At 36.8% G+C, this 18,689-nt stretch overlaps 1 protein-coding gene across 1 annotated transcript in view; it reads right to left on the reverse strand.

The window, feature by feature from the left end:
• The window catches only part of HSD17B4 (hydroxysteroid 17-beta dehydrogenase 4), a 67,001-nt gene that overhangs the window by 47,644 nt on the left and 668 nt on the right, over positions 1 to 18,689 (reverse strand). The window contains exons 2-11 of the mRNA XM_069775695.1: positions 16,075 to 16,128; positions 11,820 to 11,927; positions 11,230 to 11,289; positions 10,169 to 10,190; positions 9,998 to 10,044; positions 9,138 to 9,222; positions 7,250 to 7,437; positions 4,710 to 4,801; positions 4,083 to 4,107; positions 2,294 to 2,422 (exon numbers count right to left, since the gene is read on the reverse strand). Coding sequence (XP_069631796.1) covers positions 2,294 to 2,422; positions 4,083 to 4,107; positions 4,710 to 4,801; positions 7,250 to 7,437; positions 9,138 to 9,222; positions 9,998 to 10,044; positions 10,169 to 10,190; positions 11,230 to 11,289; positions 11,820 to 11,927; positions 16,075 to 16,128 — 810 coding nt within the window. The remainder of the gene's footprint in view (positions 1 to 2,293; positions 2,423 to 4,082; positions 4,108 to 4,709; positions 4,802 to 7,249; positions 7,438 to 9,137; positions 9,223 to 9,997; positions 10,045 to 10,168; positions 10,191 to 11,229; positions 11,290 to 11,819; positions 11,928 to 16,074; positions 16,129 to 18,689) is intronic.

Genomic DNA, 18,689 nt, shown 5'->3' on the forward strand with positions numbered 1-18,689 from the left:
AAACATAAAATGAGTGCTTTGCTAGGCAGGGCTCTAAATGCATGATTGTTCAGACAGTAGATGTGGAGCATTTAATTTATTTATCTTTAAGAGAATGACTTCCCCCTGTGCTTGCAAAAAAGAGAATTCCAAGCAAAAAAAAAAAAAAAGCACAACATGAATCAAAGTATTGTGTTGAATGATTGTTACACATGTAAGAAAAATTACTTTAAAAAAAAAAAAACAACCCGACCAACCAACAGATGACACTCCTACTTTTTTGTAATCTAGAATGAATAAAGTCAAACTACTCTTATCAGTATGTCCAAATTATGAAACAAGATTAACATCTCTGATTATGGGATTTTCTACTATATTACAAGCAAATACTTTATCTAATTGGTATTTTTTTATAATTATACATAATGGTTAGTACATGATTGTTCTTCACAGCATCAAATTACTTAAATTAATGAAATCTTCTGGGATAGTTTTAACTTGCAGATATTAGGTATTGTAGCTTTTAATTTTTAATGCAAGTACTCTAGTTTCCCTTATTTAACAGTTGAATACCTTCAAGCAATAAAATGGAGACTTTGGCAGTAGAAAAAACTTCTAATATAGAACTGAAAATTCTATTCAGCTAACTTCTTCAGAATTTTCCTCAACCCTCCTGCTGATTCTCACGTACGACAAATTAATGCAAGACTTTTCATTCAGCCTGGCAGTATCTATGGCTTGATGTCACTGAAAGGACAATGCTGTATTTTGTCTAAGTTCATAACAAAACAGAAGCTAAGGTATGTACACTGCATGGGACTCTTGCTAATATAATATTTACAATTTCCTGACTGTAGAAACCTGCTATGTTGTATCATAAGCAGATTTACTTCAGAAGTCCAAAATCTTGTCCAATTTTTTCTCCTGATAGCTTCAAGAGCAGATATGGAATATCATATGTAATGCTGAAGCAACTTTCAAAAGAAATTTCCATCCACAACTTTTTTTCTATAACATTTTTCTGCTAACAACCCATAAAAATAATATAGTACATGTGACAGGTTGGAGAGAAGATCAGAAGCTATAAAGCTGGAATTATGTTGTTATAAATACCATTCAATAGCAGGACAGAGAACATTTATAAACTGACATACATTTGGAAATGGGACATCTGTAAGCCAAAGATCAGTGAAAACAGTCAGTAAGGTGATATAGAACTACTGTATGGCTCGTTACATTCCTCTACCAAGATCTGAGGGAACGGACAAAGTATCTCCTACTCTGGTTTTGGTTTAGGCACCTAAAAACTTATCCCTAAGGTTTTAACGAAATGCCCTAATGGATTTCAGGACCAACAGCTTAAATGTCTGCCGTGTATTTAAGTACCTTTGAAATTTATCTGGCATTGTACATAAGGATGCCTCTTTTCCTCCTCCCCCAAACACTTAAATATTGGCATTTCCTAATTTGACAAATATTCAGTCTTTGACCTAAATAACAACATGCATAATAACAAAACAACTATCAGTGATACCAAGCACATGAAACTCACACTAACAAACTAAAGGTAACATCCTGAGAAATCTTGGAAAGCAGTCAGGAAAATTAGTCTATATGGTTCATTTATTAACTATGACAACTATGGATCTAAATAAAGGGAGATGTAAGACAACCAAGAGAAAGCTTGGAAGATGAAAGAGAAGCAAGTACAGCAGCAGGAAAGTTCAGAGTCACTTTGGCTAAAAAAAAAAAACAAAAAAAAAACCAACGAAGCCCAATAAATAATGGGAAGGAACAAAGAAAATAAAGAAAACATTGGAAGAGACAGTCACCTTGGTCACCAGCCAACGGCATGATGTTACCCAGGAACGCAAGGCAGTAAGGAAGAACTTCTTTGCTGTGTTACACCAAATGACTTAACCAGAGAGCTTTTTGGTATGGAAATGTCTACCAAACCCCAAGATCCCAGGACTGAAAAGAAAATACAGTCTCTCTATTACACTGCTACTACCCTTTGTACAGGTGCAATCAAATAAAGTACCTGGCTGTAATACATAAAATGACAGTAATGTCACTTCCCTAGAAACTTCTGAGAAAGATAAAACTGTCTTAATTCCACGGGTAAGAACACAAACGTTTCCTTAAAAAGAAGTGAATGTACTGAAACAGTAAATTATTAATGTTACACATTTACAAAAGAATTTGCTGGTTCTGTAGACTTCTGAAGTAAAGTTTCAGAAAACGTCTGACAAGAAAGCATTCTCTTCTAAGCTTTGCTTGCCCAAACTACCCACATTATCAAAGTCTCCTTTACCTTGGATACTTCTGGGTTTGCTGGCATTATCAAAGTCACAGACCTTCTCCCATTTATCTCTCACTGCCTCAGGCGTCATTGGCTGATTTTTTCCTCTGACAATAGCACCCAAGGATCGCTCCCAGCGCACTAAAGGGAAACATGAGCCAGAGAGTTCAAGTAACAAACAAAGAAACTTTTAGTTTCTTTAGATAACTTTCATCTAGGCCACTACTTTCAAGATGGTGCAAGAAAGGAAATTTTATAAGTACTCCAGTTTAACTCACCAGTATAACTTCAAGCTGGACTAAAAGGGCTTACTGCTTTTAACTAACATTTAGAAAAGGAATAGCACTGGTTTTAAATTTTATTAAAGCCACAACAGACTGATTACTCCCTGAAAATATTACATCAATTTTAGGATTGTGTCTAGTGAAAAGCTGTAGCTAGTACGTATCGACAGACATTCTCTTCTGACATGATTTTGGCTCCTAATGCTTAGCAATCTCCTGAAAGCCTTGGAAAAATATAGAAGAAATGTGAAAACCACTTGTTATCTATGAAAGAATGTTAATACCAGTAGACAGCATCTCCAAATAGTCCCTGAAATTTTATTTCAATACCATAACTTGAGAGAAAACAGTAAGGCTAATTTGAAATCTAATGTGAAATCAGTTCTGGAAGGATACAGGCTTCCTGGATTGCAACTAATCCTTAATCAGTCATGTTGGTTTTACTCTTAATTATCAATAGGCAGGCAATGAATAAGGCCATACTGATATCTCATTAACATCCTGCTTTCATTTTAAAGACTTTTAACAGTAGCCATTAGAATGATGAAAAATGGTTATTTTCTTTTGACCAGAGAGAAATTTTCAGCTGTATTAAAACTCATCTCCTTGTGGAAGGCAGCAAGAGGTTTTTACGCTGCTGCCCCAATTTGTTTAATCTGTAATACACTACCTGGGAAAAGCTATTCCACTGCCACCAGAACATTTACAGTTAGTTAAAAGTGTACAAAATCTTTACCAAGTGGGCAAAAAAATGTTTTGGAAGAAGGAGGAACCACTTCTTGAAGTAATGACCCTGCTTCCAACCCACTGGTGATATTCACGTAGGCTGCAAAGTCCCTGAACAGTTCAGGAAAATAATGCTCGTAGTAGGTGCAACATATTTAGGAAAAATTTAAGACATTTCACACACTGAATTAAGTTTTCCTTCTCATAAGCCCTCAGTATTGTCTGTGAGTTTTCTTTACGTTCATATTTAAGCTAGTTACTGGAGTCACTCAAGGAAAACACTTCGTTAGCATAGGTATTGGTTATTAAGAAGGCTAATTGCCTCAACATGTTAATGCATATCACTAGTATTTTTATAGAAGTATAAATAAAGGTGGAAATCAACTAAAAAGCAGCCTGTCTACCAGCATGTGCTACTTTCATACCATAAAAAATTGGGAGTTATCAAGAAAAGGCAGCAACATATACTTGGCACCAAAAATGGAGATTCTCCTTAACTTCAATTATAGCCTCGGGATCCAAGAGTTAAGGTTACTTAGGCAGATTTTCAGTTACTATTAGTCGGCTCAATAGCATAACAAAGGACGTACCTAAGTTACCAGTTTCCCCAATGCATAGTGAAATTTGTGACTTTTACTTAAAATAAGCAGTCTCCTCAGAACACTAGGCTTTTGCTAATCTTCTCTCCCTAAATAAAAATGTCTTGAGCAGAGGTTAACTGCAAAGATGATTTGCACACTTTTGTTGTAAACTCAAAAACCAAAATCAATCCTGCAACACAAAGTACTTACATTTTCCAATCCACCCAGCTCCCACCTGCCAAGAAAAAAGAAAATCATCAGCTCACCACGTTACAAAAAAAAGTTTTGTTAATGTAGGGAAACAAAACCACACTTCAGAACACACTCAACATAACAAAAATTTCTGAACTACTGCTGGTTGCATTTAACAGTTTAGTTAAGCACTGGAACACGAGCAACTTAAAACCCCAAAACCAAGATAACAGCTTCCATCCAGTTTGATGACAATTCCTAGAATGTATTCCACAAGTAATTCACCCTTCCTGCAAGTTGCTTTCTGTGTCTGTAAGATTTACAAAACAAAAACTTCTTTTGAAACAGTTGCTTTGGTACCTTTTCAAACTTGTAAAGGTACAGTAAGAATTGTAACAATCAAATCAGTAGTATTTTGAGCACACAACAGAATTTTACCAGATTGTTACTGCCTGACGTAGTTGTCACATACAGCACAACAGGGTCAACATTTCTTTTGTCTATGCTAAGAATGTAGTACCTCACATGATAATTCAGTTTTAGCAAAAAGTTTAAGACTGAACAGGCTAAAGTAAATGACTGATTTCGGGGGAAGGGGCAAAGGGAGGGAAAGAGGGGGAAGAAAGGGAAAATAAAAAAAATTACCTCAAACAGACTGCCATTCTCTGCACAGCTCTCGTGGCAAAGCCAAACAACTAACGGAGCAACATACTCTGGTTTGAAAGCATCGACAAGATCTAGAGCAAATTGGAGGGGGGAATCATAAAATACAAATACTGTATGATTTCAGCAAATTATTCTTACTCTAACACCTTCTTATGAACAGCAGAGCCGGGGACAATTTAACCAACAGAGTTCTGCCATAAAAAGAAAGGTCAAATTAAATTAAACATTTGAAGATTCATTAAATATGAACAACTTGTGAGATGCATGTATGCCTCCAAACCCAACAGCATTGGTTCTCAGCCAGACAGATTAAAGACTGTCTAAATGTTGGGAACACTGTAACATGAAGACTGCAAAGCCAGGTACCTTCCTAAATTTCCATCTAACAGTCAGCCTGAAACAAGGACAAGCCACGTAGACGTAATCCTGATGGAGAGGTACCTGAGCAATTTCCCTTTTAATTTGCTAGTCAGTTATAAAGAAAAGACAATATGAAAAGAATTGCAGCTGCTGAATATTTGAGAAACATTCCATTTGGAAAGGATGGTATTTCCAAACGAGATATCGGGAATTATCAGCCCTGCTAAATTTATGTATCAATTGTATTTTGGGATTTTCATTGTCATCTGGCACAAGAGAAAACTAACTGAAAATGGAGATACTGTCATAGAGCAGAGTGTGGTTGCCCAGGCAGCTCTTGCCACATATTCTATCCACTGTCCGAAAAGCAAAAATAACTTTGTTTAATTTCCTTTTTCAGCTTTTAGAATATTATTCTTTCAACAGCTAGGTACATAGCTGTTCCTTAGCTAAAGGTCAGCAAGCATTTTTGAATATATCCTGACAGGTAAGAGCTGGAGAAGTTTAGCATTACAGGTACTTCTTTAATAGCCAAGCTGAAGTAACAGAAGTTCATTTTTAGAAGTTCCACAAAAGTAAAAGGAAACTGAACTCCATTTAATAGGTTGTGTTGTAAGTGCACAGAAAAAGCCTTAGGCTTTTCGGAAGTATTCCACTTTATGTCACACACCATTTAGTCTCAAAAATTAGCACTAGACTGTTATCGCTAATGCTATTTATACACTACTAAATGAATTAAGAAATAGGTGGTAGAAGATAAAAAGTACCACACAAAAGATGCAAACTACATTTAGAGCTCTAGCAAGAACAACAATAAGTGGGCCAAGTTGAACATACATAACTGGGGCAATGCTAAAGCATAGGTGCTTGCAAATATCTGAAGGTGCATAGGAAAATACTGACTAAGATAACAAGGATAATTTGAAAAGACATATGAAAATGTTTTTAAAGTTCTAGTCTCCAAACCTTTTAAGAGTATTTGAAAAACTGGACAGGGAGGGAAGGAGCGAGGTAAGAAATAAATGATCAGAGCTGTAACTATCTTATAGGGAGACCAAAGGATCTCACTCTTTTTTTTTTTAAATGACTAATAAATAAAATTAGGAGGTGGTTTTATCACTCTGTGTAAATATCTTCAGGAAATTCCAGCTACTGAACTCCACTTTATGCTTCAGGAGCACATGGCTGCAAGCTTAATGTATTTGACTCTTCTGTAAGTAAGTGAAATAAATTCCTGGAATCTACAACCTATAGAGGTGCTAGATTTCCTGATCACTTGCATTATTTAGATCTAAACCAGGATACTTTACACAGAACTTAATTAGTCAAACAAAATTAGGCATTCAATCCATGCATAACTGCATAAAATATATTACTTTTCAATATCCTGTATATCAGTCTGAAAAATGTAATGATTCCCCTGGCTTTGAAATCTGCCCATCACTAGGGAAAAGAAGGGTAGGAGGGAAATGAAATGGGCTGATTGTGGAAGACTTTCTGAGAGCAATTTCCTTTTTTTTAGACTTTTTTTCCTAATTCTTTTTGTTTCTTTGGTCATTTGCCAAAGTAATTAGTCACTCTATTAATCCTAAATTTACACTTTACACAGAGCTGTCTCCTACAACGTTCTTGATACTGACTTCCCAATGCAGTGCTCTGTTAAAACCTGTTCAAGCATTCAAAGATTAGTAACTGTGCAATAAAGAAAAACATAATACATTACACAACTCAGCTCATTCTCCTGCTGATCATGGAATGAAGAAGTACACACATGACATGTTGTGCAAAAACCAGTATTTTGCAATTAGACAATATTATAACAAGTGCAGACACCTTATGCACATACCTGATTCTACATTTGATGAAATAAACAAGCCTTCCCACTACTGTAAGAGGATCTTGGAAGAGACTGTAATTAAAGAACCTTGCCACATGAAATTACTTTTGTGAATTACAAAAATTGCTTATCTTGTGGCAGAAAACAAGAATTCCTTACAACAGCCAAAATAAGTTGACAGTTCAGAGACAGAAAGACAGTAGGAATAATGAATTAGCAGAATACGAAGAGTAAAGGATTTGTATTTTCTAAGAAATAAGGAAGTTAGCTGTGGTTCAATTCACTGAAAAATATCAGTACATGTAGACCTTAAACGATTCACCTTGTGGCATGACAGTCTGGGTCAGTCTGGATCCAGCAGTAGGAGCAATTGTGTTGCAGTGGATGTTATACTTCCGGCCCTCAATTGCAATTGTGTTTGAAAGACCCAAAAGGCCAAGTTTTGCAGCACTGTAGTTTGCCTGACCAAAGTTTCCATATATTCCAGCAGCTGACGAAGTCATAATTATTCTTAAGGGAGAGGAGAAAAAAAAAGTTCAATGAATTCTTCAAGTTGTTTAATTCTAGACAACAGCATTTTCCAGCTTTGGCATTATATTCTCCATATTACACAAAACAAAAGTGTGCAAATAAGAAAACATTATTTGTTGGTTTTGCTAAAAAACAGATGCCTTTTTTTACGCTTGATTGATAGTAAACGTCTGACAAATCCTGAAGCAGTGTCATAGTAGCAGAAAATTAACAAAATCATGAGCCTTTTTGAGTTATACTTCAAAAATATAATGGGCATTCTGTGACAATGGGATATGGTGTAGAGAAAAGTATTTTCTTTTCATGTTCTAACTGCATTTCAAGTGGCATTATTCTTGTAACTAACAAATGGCTTCAGTGGTCAGAAGAAAATTATTTTATGGAAAATTACTTCACTTTAATATCTACCTGGTAATACGTGAAGACACATTATAACAGGATTCACATTCAAAGAATCCTAACGTGTTAAATACATGAAGGAAGAAGACAGTTAAGTCTTGCCTTTTGCTGTCCCCTAACATTATTGCTGTGGAGACAACTGAACTGCTCACAAGAAGGCTCTGAAACCACTGGAGTTCTCAGCTGGTTTGAGGCAAGAAAACATGCTGCATGTCTTCTCATAAATTGGAATTCAAAAGAAAAGGGTCTCAATTTTAAACGAAGCCTTATCAGAATCTGTTCCAATCTAATGCAAACGCACTACATAGCTGGGATCAAAATCTATTTCATTTTTATATTATTTGCCTCACTGACAATAATCCAATGGTTTTAATCTAACTAAAGAGATGTGTTAAAAGTACTGGCTCAATATGATCAAGAGGAAAAAAGGCTACAAAAATCTATACAAAGCAGGCATTTTGCAGATGGCACACATCTATACATAACCTGCAGAAGCATTCGCTACCATTGTTATCTGAGCTACTGCAGAAAAGGAGCCAAGGGAAGCATTTTCCTAAATGGATATAACTCCTAGACTTTAGCCGTGTATTCTGCCTGCTGATCTCTTCCCTCATGCTTACAGTTCAGTCCCCTGGATGAGAATGAATGTCAGTTTGGTCACAGAACAACAAGCTCATACAGCTTTCAAGATGTGGATATGGTTGTCAAGATTAACATAATCACATCAGTGTTTTGATAAACAACAAAAGTGAAAAAATTTAAAGGTCTGAATTCATTGCACTGTTTCAGTTAACAGTAACACATACCAAAATGGACTAAGAACACTCCCACAACTTCTAAGACAAGTACATTTGTCCAAAGGGGAAAAAAAAACCAAACCAAACAAACCCAAATAAAAAAAACAAGACCCACAAGCAGAACTGCATGTACCTGTCATTTGAGTAAGGACCAGGGGAAGAATCCCTTGGAGTTGTAGTAACGTACAAGTAACAAACATTTCTAATCAGTTCTCAGGAAAAGAAATGGTATTTCTATAACCCTACAGTTCCTGTCTGCAATATTTGCATCTACATGGAAAAAAATTTTAAACATTTGGCTGGGGAGGCAGAGAGGGGAGTAGAACTGAAAGCATAAGGGCTTACACATTTGGACTGATTTTGTTTCATCCCAGTGACAGTGAAAGAAAAGGACGCAAAACTCCTCTTTCACTGTCAGGGCATGCATCAGTCTGTTATACCCTACTGAAAAAGAAAAAAAAAAAAAAAAGACAGAATTTTTACCTGCCAAATTTCTGATTTTTCATGTGATTCCATGCAGCTCGGGTGACCAGGAATGATCCCCTCAAATGAATTCTATGAATTATATCTAGGAACAAATTAATGTCAGTTTAATAATTCCAGGATTTTGTCTCCCAACTTGAAATATACCATTTGTTTCTTCTTCATGACAAAAACTGCACTCTCTTCACACTCTCAAACTGTTACTAAAAAAGCTTTTTTTTTTCTTTTTTATAGATCATTTTGAAATCGTTGCCTGAACATACACTGATTATCTCTCTGGCCTCTTGGATGGGGCTCTCGTGTACAAAATTCACAAGCATTCAAAATTCCTGCACTTAAGCACAGCCAAACAAGGATTACAGAAGCTAGACCATCTTTGCAGAAGTCTGCTCAACTGGCTTATCACTACCTACCATCACACTGAAGGTTCCCCCTGTTCTTCTGTTCCTTGGCACATCAGTTTTCTTTCCTCTGTTGTTAGTTCTGGGTCTTTTAAGCCTGTTTAGTATTCAGCCAGTCAGTGCTGGCGCTAGGAATGTGTTCTGCTCACAAAACCCATTGTGTGTGCTTCACATGGCTCTTTTTTGTATTCCACTCAGCAACTAGGAGTGGCAGCTAGGGCCTTTCTTCCCATTTGGAACTACATACTCCTACCATGCACTGCAGCACAGATCTGGTTTGCAAGCTGAACACAAGGCAGCTGAACACAAGCAGCTTACCACTAAGCTTTCAGGGCAAAATATAATTCTCTGATTTGGCACAGACAGCCTGTCCCATCTTCTCTTCTTCCTTTTACCAATACGAGGGATGTACCTTTCATCTTCCACAAAGAAAGTACATTTTAAAGTTTATCAACTCACCCCAATCTTCGTCACTTATCCGAACAAATGAACGGTCTCTTAGGATCCTAAAATGTATCATTAGGAGAACAAAACAAAAGAAAACAAACAAACAAACAAAAAGATGAACAGGTTTTTACACAAAAGTGACAGCCCACAATCAAACAGAAAAAAACTTTCAGGTTTACTCACCCAGCATTGTTTATAATGATATCTGGGAAAAAAAAAAAAACAACAAAAAAAACCCTAAGTGAATGCACTGATAAAATACAAGCCTGTTTCTATACTTCTCCCGCTTCTAAAAATATATATAGACCAGAACACTGCACACATATATCATATTACTATTCTACAGCTCCTTGTCCCAAATAGTGGAACTCTACTGTTGGACAATAATTAAGACAAGGCAAAATACTTCAGTACGGGCAAGTCTCAGCCTGCCAAGAGAACAAAGCCTGACAGGGAGGTATAGCTGAGAACTGCTGGCTACGTAGGAACACAATACCTGCAGGATGCAGACATCCTGCACAGTTTTGCAGCTTGCTTTGAATTCCAGAGTGCTCCCAATCATGCGGTTTGTGCCGCCATCTTTGTTGCAGTAAACCCAAATGATAACTGGAAGAATCATAGAATCACAGAGCCACTTGCTTAAAGCACTTGCTTTAGCAACCTGGATCATAACAATTTTTTGTCAGATATTTAATTTGGTTCCTGTTGACTTTGATCCTGTGTACTTTTAGCCATTTAACCCTGAGTTAAAATCACATAAACTTCACAATTAAACAGTGGCAATCATATGATAAAAAGGGACATTACTTGTTAGATAAAATACCTCAAGGTTTTTGGTTTTTTTTCATTTGTGTTAAAGCATTTTGATCTTCACATAGGTAAAAGAGCTTCCAAAACATGACAGAGAATCTCTAATTTTCCTAATTTTATGCAGCTAGTTATAATACTTGATGAAAGCTGTGCTTTGAGACAGAAATTATTAACCATTACTGAATTCTGAAGGGCAGGCAGGAAAACAAAGAATCATATGCTGACTTTAAACTTCTGCTAAAAAGTACCAAAAAGACAGAAAAGTTGCCCATTCATATTTAAAGTAGAAAGGCCCTTATTTACGTTTTGCTAAGGACATCAAGGGTTGGTGAGTTCTACTATTGTCACGATGTACTTCATACACTTGTCAATTGTACTGTTTATAATGGCTCTGCACTTGCAAACAAGTTACAATAAGAATTAAACAACTGTACCTATCCTCCCAAAGGCCTCAAGTGCTGTCTTCACAAGCTTTTCACCATCTTCCACTGAATCTGTAAGAAAAAAGTATGAATTTTCAAGTAAAATGAACTGGATACACTGCACTTCCATGATATTAACAACTAATTCCATGGAGCTAGGAAAAATAAATTGTGTACAACCCCAGCATAAAATAAATTCAAATTCAGTCATTATTTGCATGTGGCCTAAAGCAAATCACACACAGAAAGTCCAAATGGCACAATGTTTGCCATTGTTAAGAAAAACAAAAAGCAAAACAAGTAAGAATCATCCATTCCCATTTTGTTTCTGACAACTGCAGATAGACAGTTTCTTCATATTTCAACGTTAAGAAAGCATATGAAAGAAAAGGGCATTACTAGACAAGTATTAATTAAAAATTCAATTTATGGACTTGCTTTTAGCATCTCTGTCTCCCTACTCCACCTTACAGTACTCCTACTTATTTATATGGTATTGGCAAGTTGGCAGTAGTCCTTTATTAAGCAGTGTCAACTTTTCATTCAAGAGGTCAGCTATTCCTATAAATAAAGCATTACACTAGTCTGGAGAAATAACATACCATAACTGGGGACTGCTTTCCCTCCTTTTGCTCTGATTTCGTTGACCACTTTGTCAGCAGCTGAGGAGCTCTTGCCATATCCCTTGAAATCACCTCCAAGATCATTCACTGTGCATCACAAAGAAATGAATTTTTCATTGTTAACATTCAGACTTCATGGTCTCTCCTTATCTCATTATCACGCTGGAAGTTACAAGGAGTATTAATACAACCTGCTGCATCTGGATCCCATTGATGATTAGAGATTATTAGAGAAGAACAGTAGGTCACTATTACTTTTTTTTTAAAAGTAGTATAACATACATTATCCTTTTTTTTAAATAATATGGGAAGCAGAACTTTTCTTTTTTCTCTCCACCATGCATTCAACTTGCTTGCCCTGCCCAGGCTACCTCTCTAATAGTGTTATTGTAGTTCAGTGATTAAGATCAAGATTACACACCAATCATAGGTGATTAATTCTGGTCTCTTGTCAAATTGCTACAGCTACTGCATGAACCATAAAAAAGACTGAGAAGACTTTGTTCCTGTTTAACAGAGTAGCTAAAATGTTACTAGTAAACTTCCCTATAGAACAGATGAAGCAGTCTGAACAAATGGAGAAGAGCCTGCTCTGGAGCTTCAGATCCTACTCCTGTGGGATAAGAGGGCCACATGATGCAGAGACCTGCTTTGTTTCCAAGCTGCTCTCTATACTGGGCCATGCATCATTAACGGTAGCTAATCATCACCACAGTTTGCTGCATTGCTGTATTTGCATGTCCCACAGTTTCACGGAATTCATCAGTGGAACAAAAACACCACCCAAAAATCCATACAGACTTTATATTTGGACAAAGAATTTCAAAAAATGGTAAGAAGTATATTTAAGTGGGTGCAGAAATGAAATTCTAAGAAAACCAGAATTGACTGTGGATTTACATGCAACATTAGTATTTTGCTGAAGAGACTTTTGCTACAGTGAACTCCAGCTTTATGCCTTCTAACATTTTAAAGTCCTCAAGGAGCCAATCACAGTAAAATTCACAAAATATGCAAGATATTCTTGCTGATCTTGATGATAAACAGCAACTCTAAGTATGCGGTGCCATCACAAAAGGAAATAAAAAAGTATTATGCCCCCCCCCCCTTTTTTTTAAACTCTTCATGTAAAGAGGAACATAGCTTGCAGGACACATGACAAAATTGTTCTCTATTACTCAGACCAAGAAAGTCCCATCTGTATCACAGATGTTGATATAAGTTGTACAGGTTGAATCCTGTATTCAACTTTGTGTGCAGCACTTCCAGAGAAATGTAGAAACACTGCAGAAAATCCATTTTGAGTAAAATTTGAAAATATATTTGAGTAAAGGAAAATGCCAAAGCCCAGAAGAAGTGAGACATGTAAAGAAGGGGGGGGGGGGGGGGGGCAGTATGACAAACCAAACCCAAGGACTGCCTAGCCTGAAGCAGGAAGAATTAAAGACAGAACGTGATGATATGCTGAAGTACATTAACAGACTGATGCCAAGAAAGAAAGGAGACAAAATCTCCAAGCTAAATAGATCAATATCTAACAGTTCAAACATGCAGCTAGCACAATTCAGGTGAGGCATTAGAGCAAATTCCCAAGTGTAGTGAAGCATTAGAATAGGCAACATGGACAGGCTGCTCAGTCTGCAACATCAAAGGTCTTTAACATGACATTAAATAAAAGCCAGTCAGGAACAGCACTAGGATTTCTAATCTATCCTGGGAAAGAAAAGTGGACAATTTTGTGGTAAACATTTATACAAAAACATTCAGTTAGTCTTGTTAAGACGCTACAACTCTTTACCGAAGACATGCTTATATATGTTTATCCTTAACTTCAACAGTGATTTGCTGACAAAAGATTAATTAAAGAGTTGGGAAAATTTCCAGAGGCAGCAAAGCACCTTAGGCTGACTGCAGGCACTAACAGAGTTGAAGCAAAAATGAGTACACAAGAAAGAACAGAGCTATTGTAGGCTTTGAAAATTATAAAATAAATCAGCAGGAGTGACAGAGTAATTTAAAAAACAAAACAAAAGAATGGATAAATAACAGTATTTTAAGCTCAAGCTTTACATCATATAATTTCCAGTTGAAAATATCCAGTAGAAAAGAACCAGAGACTGCACCAGTTGTGACAGAGCACAGTTATCATCTGAACCACAGAAAATAATTTCTCCAAGACTATGAGTGCATTATTAGCAAGTAGTGCAGAGCAGCAGAAGCAAATCTGTAGAGTAAAACAGTTGGTGCTGAGGACCTGACATCTACAGCACTTGTTTTTTTAAAAATAAACCTGCTCATTTCTTGCTGTAGTCTGGTGCCACAAACGAAACACACATTTGGAACAATTTAGGTGCACTGCTAAATTGCATCTTCTAGTTTGGTTTTCAAAGGAACTCCCCTCATGCACTTCAATACCATCCCACAATGCAAACAAAAATACAAATAGATACAAATCAGGAGAGATGCTTCAAAAGCATGACTCTAATCTAAACTAAAACAGCAACACAGAAGACCCCTCAGGTAGACTGAAAAGGAAGAAACAGTACAGTCTGGACATAATACAGGTTGTAAGACAAACCCAAAGCATTCCCTTCCTCCTGCTTTCAACTTTTTTTGGTGGGAAGCATGAAAGAGACGAAGCATGACAAAAAAGGTGGTAGCAGGCAGCCTTTGGATGATAAGAAAAGGGAGATTTCCACTTGGGTCACACTGGTCAGTCTAACCACGCTGACAGCAACTCACTCAACAGAAGGTTGTATACAGAGAGAGATGTGGGACTGGACAGAAAAAGCTCCCATGCTGGGACCCACTGATATTTCTCCAACTAGAGTATTGGATCACTGTTCTTACAACGTACCTTCATTTCTATAACTTAAAAAAAGGAACTTGTTTTAAAGGGACAAGACATGACTCTCATATCTGCTTGAGTTAAAAAAATTCAAATCTTTACACAGGTAACTTCTCAACTCTTTGATGTCAGAATCATAACAGAACAAGAATAAGAAAAATAAATACAAGCATGTAGAGGTAATTGCAAAGCACTACTGTTAGAAGAGATGAAGTGAGGTGCAGTTTCCAGAGGGAAACAAGATGTTTCCCTTACAGACAGTCAATTTTTAACTTACTGATTTAGCTATTGTGCAATAAGGCCATGAGATAAAGCAGTATTAGCTGTGGTCAGGCAATACAATACATTTTCTTTTAGATCATTCTGGAAAATCAGAACACCACTAGCTACACAAACTCAATACAATTAAACATTTGGGCTGCTTTAGTGACCTACTTTTTGTTAAATAAGAACTTGAGATGAAGGAACCATGTTTCTAGTAAAAAGATAAGTGTCAAAGGTGGTAACTACCAGAAAATAATACCTAGATTTTTTTTAAGTTGTCTACACATAGACTTCTCATATTTAATCAATAAAGTAAAACCAAACAATTTTAATGAAATTTTGTAAACTGAGATTGGGATTTTTATTAGAAAGCTACTAAAAATCAGTAAGTAAATTCTTGTCCATAATCTGTTTAAACATTTAACCTTGAACTCATCAATAATACTTGTACAAATTCATTCATAGGCAGTCAAATGACGATGCCAACTGCCAGACAGTGTCCAAGAACATAACTTAACCTTCAAAATTAGCTTGTGATACAGCATTTTGCACAACTAAATATTCCCTGAAGAGGGTTCAACCAAATGACTACAAAACTATCAGAAATCCTTTACTGAGAGCTATTTGGCACTGTCATTGAGACCAGATGGCTGCACTGCAGAAAGAAACAATGCATTGCACTTTCAGCACATTTTGTGTTTTCTGGGGGCTACTGATACTGCATTACATTCCAATAACTTCTTTCCTGGGAGAAGGTACTAGAAGATAACATATTCACATTTTCAAACAGTCATATTAAAAGTTTCTGAACAGTATTCACCCAAGACAACACCCTCTCTGGTCACAGCTCACAGTAAAGATTGGTACGCATGGATGAAATCAAGTCCAGGAAATTATATGATTCAAACTGGCTTTCCAGCAAAGATAAGCCCTTGGACAAACTTGGGCGACTTTTTTTATAAGAAAATAAAGCTTACAAGCAAAATTTAAATAGTAAAAGATAAGACAGAAAACCATTAAATAACAAAGGTTACTGTCTAAAAGGGCATGGACTGTTGAATGTGAGCTATGTGAAAAGGCAAAGGTTATTGTCTAGATCAAGTTAGTTAACATAAAACTTACCAACTACTGAAGCTCCTCTTTCAGCAAATGCCAGAGCATATGCTCTGCCCAAACCTAGTATTGGAAAAAAAAAAAAAAGAAAAGCTTAAAAAAGAGTTAATTTGTCTCCTGATTCACAATTCAGAGGAAAAGCTAGACAAAAATGAACTGCATTAAGAAAAAAGCACCAAATCAACACAAACACCTTGAAGGTTCAAAGTAAAACACTATTTCCCCCAAGAGTTAAAAGTTTCACATAAGTTCAAAACATAAAGGTAAACAAACAGATAAATTGTAGACAAAACCTCCAGCCAAAAAAATGAAAAAAAAAACCCAAAAAACAACCAAACTCCCATGCTTACTCTTTGTTATTGCACTCAGCAGAACCATCAGGAAAAGCTGTCTGCTGCGGATTTTGTGCTTGTGATAGAAAAACACATTTGTAAGGCAGAAAGTTTAATGTCTTGATGTAACCTTGAAGAAGGAGGGGATGTTTCAAGTTAATTAATTACATTCTAAGTGAATAAGATACTTCCCTGGTTAGTCTTTTAGATTTGAAGAAGAAATGAAACAAAATTTAACTGACTGAAGATGTACTGACAAAACCCCTGCAATTATTTTGATGTAAAGGAATCACTTAATACCACAGTTAACCAGATGCAGCCATAGTTTACCCGTTGCAACAGAAGACAGTCATTTTTGCCTCACATACAAAAGCAAGACTCTTGAACCTTTACTCTGGCTTAGATTCTAGGTGTGCAATACATTAGTTATTTGTTATGACAAATGATTTACAGAGATATTACCCACTATACCAATCAAAAGTTATTGAAATCAATGATAATGATACTTTTTTTCATTTCAAAAGAAACTGAGACTTGAATGATCAAAGGATGATCCCTCAGAAAAAAGTTTCTCAGAGTGCAACAGTATCTCTTTGCCCCTCAGCAAAACATTCAAAGCTAGCTCTCAGAAGAAAAAATGGGGAAAAAAAATCAGAACTGTTTAGCCTGTTTTGAAACACACTAACCTCACACCAACAAATCACAATTTTCCTTAAGACTTCTACAAGTCTCTGCAATGGAAAGTATCACATGTGAGCTGCATATACATCCACTGCCTGATGTAACACAAGTCCAAGAAAACTTTTTTTTGTTTTGAAAAGCCACACAACTGAGAAATGCACAAAACCCAGACCATGTTATGTGCCGGTATTCTCAACTGGCAAGCAAGGACTGAATGCTTAAGAATCAAAACTAGTCTTAAAAAAACTTTAAAAAAAAATTAGCTTGAATTGCATAAACAATGACAATGCTGCACAACAGGCAGAAACAATACTTTGCAAGGGATTTGCCCAAAGTGAAAAGAAACTACTGTATTTTTAGGTGCCTGTGTATGTGAAAACAGGTCTCACTTTAAAACAAATTAGTGATCCATATGTTGCAGATAAATTGCCAGCTCTGATCTGTTCAGCAGCATCCCATTCAAAAATCAACATTGACAAACAATGCTATTAGCAGTACAGTCTAACTACAGTGCTGTAAACCAAATAAAAGCAAAATAAGAACTAATCTGAAGTTAATGGGCCTTCCCTTTATTTTGGCTTAAATTTAATCAACCACTTATCAAAAAACTATTGTGAAATAACACATCCAGGGAAAGTTTTCTCTATTAACAAAACATTTTTAAGCAGCCTAATACTAGAAGCACAAGGGTCACTGTACCCACGCTTATGACAAGCAAATTTTGCTCCACGCAGTGCTTTTTAGAAGCTTTGTTATTGCCAAAGTGTCTTTGTTTTGCTATTACCTGTTCTTCAGTGAGACTTGTTATACAGAGAAAAGCACATAAATATAGGTCTGGTGAAAGCTGAAAAGCACCATACAAAGATCTGGCCTCAATTATTCTCAGGTTTGTCACCTTCAGGTGACGCGAGTGGACTGTTCAGTGCTTTCCACAAAATCTCATATTCTTGGTCTTTCTCCGCAAGACATCACATAAACTAGGCCCCCAAAATGACTCCTCTGGCTATGGCCAGCTCCACAAAAAAAGAGCAAAACTTGACTGTGGGAAGGCAGAACCTTCTTAGTGGATGGCAGAACAAGCTCCTTTAGCAGCTCATCACAGCTACAAACTTTGCCTCTCTCTAGTCCACACTCACAGCTCATACCTTCCTTCACTGGAAGTACCAGAGTAGGCAAAGGTCAAAGCACGCATTCAGAGGAAGAAGGTAAAAAAAAACCAAAACAACAAAAACACCCACACCTCAACCAAGCCACACCACAACAGCAAATACAAAAACATTTCCTGGCAAAACCAAGCATTCCACTGCAGAACCACCGCCCCTGGAGAGGCCAGGCCTGCAGCCCACCAACAGCACAGGCCATCCCTCCTGCTGAAAAAAATCTCTCCCCAGTCTTTCACCTCTCCACCGCCCTCTCTCCCCTGTGCCTTCAGCCTGCCTCCCAGGAGGAGGCCAAGGAAGGCAGCAGCAGGTCGGAGGCTGCTTTCCACAGCAGCACTGGCCCATGTCAATCCCCTGCTGAACAACACTGTGCCGGACCACGCAGCTTACAGCGTCAATCACTAGGTCCAAGGCAAAACTGGAAGGAATTAAGATACCAAAACAGTGAGTG

This window comes from Haliaeetus albicilla, chromosome Z (assembly GCF_947461875.1).
Source record: "Haliaeetus albicilla chromosome Z, bHalAlb1.1, whole genome shotgun sequence".
Taxonomy (NCBI): Eukaryota; Metazoa; Chordata; class Aves; order Accipitriformes; family Accipitridae; genus Haliaeetus; species Haliaeetus albicilla.